The sequence below is a fragment of the Charadrius vociferus genome, unplaced genomic scaffold (assembly GCF_000708025.1).
Source record: "Charadrius vociferus isolate BGI_N301 unplaced genomic scaffold, ASM70802v2 scaffold529, whole genome shotgun sequence".
Taxonomy (NCBI): domain Eukaryota; kingdom Metazoa; phylum Chordata; class Aves; order Charadriiformes; family Charadriidae; genus Charadrius; species Charadrius vociferus.
The window spans coordinates 860649-869570 of NW_009650172.1; the positions used below are offsets into that span (position 1 = coordinate 860649).

An 8922-nucleotide genomic window follows, 5' to 3' on the forward strand; every position below is an offset into this window, starting at 1 on the left:
CCCGGGACTAGCGATTGCTGCGCCTGAGCCGAGGTAGGGTTGCCTCATGTCTCCTGAGGCTTCTCCTGCCCTCTCTGCCTCCCAGCGCCGCGGAGGCCGGAGCTGTCATCGGTGTTAAGTGAGGAGCCCTGGAGATCTTGTGGTGGGTAAGAGGATTACGAGGCTTCCGCGCTTATCCAGTCTCTGGCCTTGCTTTTGCGGCTGTGATGTCTTGTAGCCAGACACCTGCTTGCTGGGTGTAAGGCTTGTAGACTCCTTCTAGATTACCAAACTTATTTGAGAGGTTCCTGGGGTATTGCAGCATTTAAGTGCAGATGCCGTGTGTCTGCCCTGAGCTGATGGTATTGAGGTCATAGTAATAGAGGTGTTTTCTTTTAAAAATAGATAAATAGCTAACACATAGTTATCTTGGTTAATTAAACTCAATCTTACATGCCAGTGATGCTGTCGGTTTACAAGGGTGATTAAGAGCAGCATTTGTTGGGAGAAATGCTGGATAACTTGGCGAGTGCATAACATAAAATGCATTTTTTAGCAATGGAGGCTCCATACGATGGCACTGAAGTAACTGTGGTAATGGAGGAAATAGAGGGCACTTACACTTATGCATCACCAGTGCCATCTAAGAAGAAAAAGAAATATAAAAGTACTGGTGATCATGGAGAAAAAGCCAAAAAGCCTAGGTAAGTTCTTTCTGTTTTCATTTAATGCCTGTGTAGGATTTGGGAACGGTTTTCCTTGTTTCTGATAAGAGTGAACTTTGCAGTGCATGTGGAACACTTCATAGTGTAAAACACCATATATAAAAAATTGGCTTCACACTTTAGGCCTGCTCTGACCTCTTTGCCTTTATGGGTGCTACCGTTGCTCGATCTAAAGTTTGTGTACCCCAGAATAATATGCCTTAGGCTATTTCTCCTTATTTCAGAGGTTCTCCTCAGAATTGTAGTTTTCATTTGGTTAAAAAATACGTGTAGAAGTACAACTGAATGTAACGTGCTTGTCACTTGACCTTGAGACAAACATAAACCTTGTGGATTTCTTTTTCCAAAGGAATTTATGTCAAATGGTGTTAACATTTCAGTCTCTGGTTGCATTTCAGGTCTGCTTACCTCCTCTACTATTATGACATTTACTTGAAAGTACAGCAAGAGCTCCCCCACCTCCCTCAATCTGAAATCAACAAAAAGATCAGTGAGAGCTGGAGGTTGCTCAGTGTGGCTGAAAAAAGCTACTATTTGGAGAAAGCCAAGCTAGAGAAAGAGGGATTGGACCCGGTAAGTTGTCTTTGTGGCAGTTTTTTTCCACGTGAAAAGAGAGGGACTTAACTGCTTACGCAGCACATTGTGAGGGAGAGTTGTTTAACTGTAGATTCCAGTTGTATTTCTGCTTAGGACAGCCTGTGAAGAGGCAATGTGTGAGGCCACTGCCTCTTCCTTTTGCTTCTGTTCAGTCAAGAGGTAATGTTTTGAATTTCAAGACGGATATGTCTAGTACCCGCTGACAGGGATGGTAGTTATTTTTGTGGGATGTCATCAGGGTGATTGATGGTAAAGTGGGTGATAAAACCAGGGCTGAGAGGGATTCTGCCAGCTTTGTCACATGGAGAAATTCCCAGCAAACTACCTTAGGAAACCATTTGAGCTTTAGGCACTAAAATAGCAGGATTGAGAACTGAATCTCCTCCTTTTCTCATATCCATTTATTCCATACTCTTTTTTTGCCAACAGAACTCCAAGGTATCTACTCGAACTGCAGTAGTTCCAGACATTCCAGGTTTCCGTAAGATTCTTCCTCGCTCAGATTACATAATTATTCCCAAAACCACTCTTCAGGAGGACAGGAGCAGACAGTCGCTGGAACTGTGTGTGACACAGGGTCAGGCAACATCCGAAGGGTTAACAGCTTCCACCAATATCACAAATATCTCCCGTGATGCTGTGCAAAACATCCTTTCTGTGGACTCGAGCCATGTTGGCATTTCTGAGCAGTGCATTGCCATCGAAGGACTGGCAGAAGAGACTGCTTCCTTTGGTCAGCCAGATTCTGTGGAAGAAGTGGTTGCCTCAGAGGTTCTCTCTCACTATGTTGGGCCTGTGACAGAGAAAGTGGCTGGAGATATCCTCTTGGATGAGGCTTCTTTGGAAATAGAAGGGCAACCGTATCAGACAGCTCGGGTAGTTATTGAAGAGACTCTAGTTAGCAGCTCCACAGACATCTCTAATGGGAGCATCGCTGTGGCACGTCCTCAGGTTTCAGATGGTGTGTCTGTGGTGACCGTGGTGACTGGGAGGGTAAGTTATTCTCATGACACTCAGCCTTCTGTCAGCATCTCACCTGAAATGTCCGAGTGCCGTTTAACACATTTTACTTGAGATCCTTGGTGGCTGCAGGAGATCCTGTATTGCCTAGCATGCTAATGCTCACTGGTGAGAGAAACAGCGACTTTTGTAACTTGGTAATTACAGCGTCTCTGCTTGCAGATTGACTCTGCCATATGCTGATATCGCTTGTGTTTTAAGATGACTGCTTGAGGTTTTTAAAATTATTTCTTATACCAATACTTGGGGTGGGTTCCACAGTTGGACTACGAGATTTTGGGGAGAAAAAAATGTTACCTCTGTGCTCCTGATAGCTGTTTTCTTGGTTGCAGGGAGATAGAAGGGAGTCCTTTTAAGTTGAGGCGTTAGGGATCAGTTATAGAAAACTTTATTCTGTGAAGAATTGCATCTGCTGTTTTCAATTTCAAGTTGTGAACAGTTTGGTAGTTTCCAGAGCAGACCTGGTGAGGCCATTGCTTTTGAAATGATCGCTCTTCTTTCCTGCTTTCTGGTCTCATTAGTCCTTAAGACATGTGTTCAATGGTTGTTTTCAGGAGACGGTTGGATGCAGGTCACCATGTCTCTTATTTTCTGCATGTATTTTCCATTTGGCTTCATTTTAGGATACTGAAGAGAGTAACTCCTCCACACCCGCCACACAGTTTATTATGTTACCTTTGCCAGCTCATTCTGTTATGGAGAACCCAGCGTCAATTAAATTGGTAAGAAATTCATAGTCTTGTATGGTCTTTTAAGGTATGGATATATTACCATAGGCTTATCTTAAAGATATTAGAGTAGGAAGGGTTTGAACATGGTCCAGTTCTTAAAGACAATCCAATTTGGAGTCATCACGTCAGTTGACATATTTCTTGTACCGGGGTTTATGCCTCGTGTATGCTGATGGGGGTCTCTGACTTCCTTGAATGTCTTATATGGGCCTGTTTCTGCTGCCTTCTTCGTCAAGGAGTTCTTGGAAACAGATGGAGTACATTATGCTATCACAGCACATCTGGCCAGCAGCAGTTTCTGTTTTGTCCTTTCAGGGTCTGTGTAGCCATTTACATCCTCTATTTAGCTGCATATTTGTCTTGATAAAATGCCAGTGTGCATCCCTTCAAGGGGAAGAATTTACTCTTGTGACAGGAACACATGAGCTCCCCAGTCTTGTGGGTAGTTGTCGCTTTGGCCACGTGACAGGAGAGGAGCACTGACCTAAGGTTTTGAGAACTCACGTAAAAGGTTGTGTCACCTGTTGCATGAGGGAAAATAGTACTATTTCTCTAATCTAACCACTTCAGCCACCTGTATTTCTGTAGCCACTGTAGGACTTCATTGTACAGTCAGCACTGCAGCTCCTAGTGTTGTATAAGCTAGCATCAAATCCTGTTTTCCAGGTCCTCTATACTTCCAGCTGGTGAAACACTGCAGATATTTCTAGTGGTGCATTACGTGGTATTTCTCAGGTGTCTTAGGGACAATGGAAATACCTCAGATTTTTGTTCCTGAGAAGCGCCTAGCTTAAATTGTCCCATTTCTTTGACAGCAGCGCTTGCATTTCTAGTAAAAAAACCTCACCTAGTTAGGGACTTACAGTGCAACAGCTCCCTCAGGAGTGTTGAGTACAAAATATCGAGAAGTGCTGTGCTGGCAAAAACTAAATGTGTTGGTGCAGTTGTCCTGGCAAAGGTGACAGGTTCTGCTTTAGTTGTCTTTATAAATAGTGCCTGGTGGTGCTACTGGTGTTACAGTAGCTTATAGCAAATTACACTAAAGGGAGTGCTTGACCACTGCATACAACAACAAATTACTCATGAAAACTGCCTCTACATCATGAGTGCTTGTCTTTAAGTCTTGTCACCCCAGTGACATGAGTCTGTTAATTGCATCTTGACTCCCTGTGGACTGCTGTTTGAATCATTTCTATACCATCTTACTATGACTTTTTCCTATTCATGAGAGAATTGTTACATCACTGTAAATGCAAGGTTAGCTTCTCCAGTAGGTTATATGCATCTCTGCATTGCAATTTGATCTAAATGCTGGTAATACTGAAGGTTCTTGTATAGACTGAGCATTTATACTCAGAGTGGTGCTGACTCACTCTGATCTGTGTGGTGGCTGATCAGTAAAAGGGATAATAGTGAAGGGCTGGTGATTTGCTGAATAATGTTTGTAAAGTGCTTACGAGGAAAAAGGGAGTGATGAGCACATCTTTGTGTTTTTCATCTCTGTAGAGAAATTCTTGACAACTCTCGTTTCAGACAACCACTTATACTCGGAGGGGACATGGAAATTGCACCAATCCTGGCTGTTCCTTTACTTATGTCACCAGGCATAAGCCACCAAAATGTCCGACGTGTGGGAACTTCCTGGGAGGGAAATGGATCCCGAAGGTAAACAAACCTGTCCTTCCATGATTTTCAGACAAAAAATGCTGGTTATGTGAACGCCTGTGATATTTCTAGACCTGTAGATCTAGCAGAAGAGGTCAGATATGCCAGAATTGATACCTGCACTTGTGTTCCAATGCTTGCGCTGGAGCAAGTCACTATTGCAGAGGACAGTTGGCCAAGGTGACACAGACCTGAAATCTCCACACCTTGGGTAAAGATGTCACTTGGAATGGTGTCAGTTAGAATAGCTGAGGCTGCACTTGGTAACTCTCTCATTGAGAGGACACGTATTCTTCTGCCCCTCTGCCTGCCTTATAGTTCCTGTAACTGCAAGGCATTGCTTGTTCTTCCTGCTACAGCCCTAACTAAGCTCAGGGATTTGGTTGAACCAGTTGTTTTGTGATAATTTGTCTGCATTTGAAGTTCTTCTACAAATTGAGGTTTTCATTCAACATCATTTTTTCAACAGAAAGGAGGAGCAATTCTCAACTATGGTAGGTGTATGATCCTTTGGGACCTAGCTAATAAAGTTGACCTAGTGGAAGCGGAAGTGCTGTTGGGTATTGTTGACTCATGGCTGTGTGTCTGGTCACTCGTGATGTTCTGACCTTTTTCTGGAAGGAAATTCCCATGTTTTGGTGGAGTTGTGAAGTTTGTTTGAGTGGAAAAGTTTTTCTCCACGTAATAGTTACTCTGATGAAATTACTGGCATCTCTACTAGCTATATACAGCAAAAAACACTTTCTCCTTAAACCTTGGCAATGTCACGGTAACTAGTCAGCTCTGAACAGATGTACTTCCATCAAATTTCTGTCTGAAACAAGGCTCCTCAGGCACAAGTTAAAGGGTGTTCTCAGTGTGAAAATTTGCATTGACATTCGGTGGCTTTATGTGGATTTGTTCTGAACCTCCTTTGTTTTCTATCTAGATCCATTAAGCATTTAGAGGGAAGAACTATTTTAGGCAGCTTACAAACTCTGTCTGAGCTGATGGCTGGGCTTCCTACGTGGTAGGATACAAACAGTGATGATGGCTTCTTAGCTTTTGTTCTGTAAACCTGCTGAAGTGGATAGATGGCTAACTGCAAAAACGTGTTTCTGCCTGAATACGGCATGCCTGCTCCTGTTAAGTCCTACATTGATTAGAACTGAAAGGTTTTAGAAGGAGTTTTCTTTCTGGCTTTCAGTTTTATTCTGCTCTTCTGGGAACATGTTTGTATAAACAGTTCTACTTGTTTTTATAGTGTCATGCCTTGGGAAAGGGAAAAACATGCACCAGCAATTTTTTTTAACTGGTAATAACATCAGTAGAACTGAAACTAAATATATACATACCTTCCTGGTCCTTAGAAAGAAAAGGGGCTAGGTTAAAAGATGTCTGTTTTTAAAAACGTAGATTATCTTTCTGAGTAGAGAGGTTAGAATTGTGTTTATCATGCCAGAAACCCTTGACTCCATTTCTGATATTTCTTTCCATATTACCAATTCAGTGTTTCATCATACCTTTGTTGATCCCAATACATGGCTTCTGTAGCCTTAGTCTTGAAGGTAATATTTTTCTTAAAGTCAAAAAACCTTCTTGAGTTATTCTCTGTTTTCTGACTCGCTCAAGTGAATGCTTTTCTGAACACATCTCCAAAAGATACAAGTTCTCTATCCCTTTGGTTCTTCAGTAGTGTGGAAGAACAGACAGGGTCAGAGAGCTGAAGCTGTGAAAGGGGAGTGTAGGAGGTGGGTCCTTGTTACAGAAGGTGGTGGGTGAGTTTCTGGTGTTGATGCTAATGGTGATATTTGAGGGAGTTCAAGAAAGAGCGATTCTTCAAAGTAAACAGTGTCTAAAAATAATACATGAAGGGCCAGGAGGCTACATCAAATATTAACAGGGACTTTGCTGTTATAGAAGATGATGTCTTTCTGCTGTCTTACAGCTCACTGCTTAAACACTTAGGATTTTGCTGTTTTGATCCGGCGTTAAATAGGCCATGGCAAACCTGGCATATGTGAAGGAAACTTACTTACCTGTGAAAGCCTGAAGCTCTGAAATGTGACTATCTCTTTGTTTCCAGGAGAAGCAACCAAAAAACAAATCTGAGCAAAATTCGGGCACCTCTGTTAAAACTCCGGCAGCTAAAAGAGGTCAACAGTCAGTATTCACAGAACCAGCAGCTGTTAGCGAAAGTACCTCCAAGTCTGCTTTGGAAAGCTCTGAAGCTGTCAGCCAGCTGCTGAATGCTGTGCCTGTTGGAGGGCAAATGCAGGAGAGGGAGTGGGAGGAAGTGATCATCTCTGAGGCTCACATTCTTGCAAACAACGTGCTTGCTGAAGACAGAGGGAGTGCTGTTGGAGTGATGCTGGGTCAAGAGAGCCAACGGCAAGGAGACTCTTCTTCGGAGCAGGCAGAAAAAGATAGTGTAGGGCTGGGGATGCCACCCTCTTCTGAGGTGCCAAACCCAAATGCCTCTGCAAAAAAGCCAATGGGGTGAGTCAGTTTTCCATATGTTATGGGAGTGTATGATGTCTGTTGTGTGCTGATGGGACTAATCCAAGAAATTGAAGGCTGTTGGCAGTGCTTCCTGTAAGACCTGTTCTGTTTACTCTCTGTTTTCTGCCAGTTCAGGGTTGTTCCTTTGAGATTGTTTTGTCCATTTTTCAAAGTGACAACTAAATTGTAGTCACAGGGCAGATGTATCCTTAGCACTAGGTTATTGTGCTAATAAAGCACAGTTCAGGGAAGAGCAGAAAATTGAGGCTGAGGGGGGAACCATGGATTTTTTTTCCAGTTGTAGCTTTTGTCTTTTAGAACTGATGCTCCAGCTGCTACACAGAAAGGACAAGAAGTAAAGAGTAAACCAAGACCTAAGCCTTCCTTGCTGGCCGCAGCAAGACCCATGCGAGCCATTCTGCCCGCGCCAGCCAGTGTGGGGAGAGAAGCCAGCACTGAGCAGCCTAGCAACAGACAGGCCTTTGCGAATACCGGTAAAGCAGTGTTCTCTGGCATGCTTTGGGAGTGGTTGTCTTTCCTCACCAAATTGAAGTGGTCTCTGTTGAATAATAAGATATGTCTGAAAGGAGATAGTGACCTACCCTTGGAAAAAAACACTTTCTCTCTTGGGTCATTTCAAGTTCAGAGGGAAAATCTCACATGACTATGGTGGCACTTACCAAAGATGTCAGCATGAAACAGGACCTGTTTCCTCATATCTAACCTGCTGCATCCTTTTCTTCCTTCAAGACAAACATTCCCCTGTGAGAACATCAGGCTTGAAGCCCAGTACGCTGAAACAGTTAGGCCAGTCAATTCTGCAGCCGCCAAGCGCTGAGGAGCGAAAGGTACCTATGGCTTGTTCTTCAAATGTGTATTATTTTCCTGTGTTTTTTTTTTTTTTTTTTTCCCCCCAGATGAGTGCTATGACCCAAGTCATGAGAAATAGAACATAAAAACATAGCAGCTTTATGATGATGAGATCTGTGAGTGACATTTTTTATGAGATGGCTGAGAAGAAGCGCGAACACTAGATGGCTGAGTGTAGGAACTGAGCTGAGAGATGCTGTTGGACAGTCCTTGTGTTGGCTGTTTTGAGAACCTCCTAGCTACTTCCAGATGTTTTGAGGACCTGCTAGTGCTTTGATAATCTGACATGCAATACTGAGTAGTGAGACTTTAACCTATGAAATATGACTGGGAATGCCAAGATGCTGGAATACTTCTGAATTGTAATGCCATAGTATGCAAAACAGTGTATTGTAGTCCTCTGATATTAAGTTAACATTAATTGATTTCTTGGGGGTAAAAAATGCTAATAGGTATTGCTTACATGATGTATGTATTCAGTAGTATGTGTCTCATGGGTGTTGTTTCTTCTGCTTTCAATCTTTAGCTCCACAGTGCTTTGACCAACAGGGCATCTCAGGTTAAAGTAGTGGAGGTCAAACCAGACATATTCCCTTCCTACAAGTACAGCTGCACCGTAACTTTGGTGAGAATTTTTCAGATGGACTGACTTACACCATGGGGAGTGTCATCTCCGGGATGAGACCGTTCTGTGACTTTTGTTTTACTGACTTGCAGTAATGTATCTAATATTTAATGTGAGACAGTCTGTACTTTGTATGTCATCTGTTGACCTAATCCAGGGTGACTGTACTCTGTTGCAGTCATGTTTGGGACCTTTTTAAGAGTTGAATTTTTCTTCATGTCATGATATA

At 42.8% G+C, this 8922-nt stretch overlaps 1 protein-coding gene across 1 annotated transcript in view; it reads left to right on the forward strand.

Moving 5' to 3' along the window:
• The first annotated feature begins 537 nt into the window (after nt 1–537).
• The window catches only part of HMGXB3 (HMG box domain containing 3), a 17707-nt gene continuing 9322 nt past the window's right edge, over nt 538–8922 (forward strand). Inside the window, exons 1-9 of the mRNA XM_009892582.1 lie at nt 538–683; nt 1103–1277; nt 1731–2294; nt 2945–3043; nt 4586–4717; nt 6783–7195; nt 7517–7692; nt 7949–8046; nt 8595–8693. Coding sequence (XP_009890884.1) covers nt 538–683; nt 1103–1277; nt 1731–2294; nt 2945–3043; nt 4586–4717; nt 6783–7195; nt 7517–7692; nt 7949–8046; nt 8595–8693 — 1902 coding nt within the window. The remainder of the gene's footprint in view (nt 684–1102; nt 1278–1730; nt 2295–2944; nt 3044–4585; nt 4718–6782; nt 7196–7516; nt 7693–7948; nt 8047–8594; nt 8694–8922) is intronic.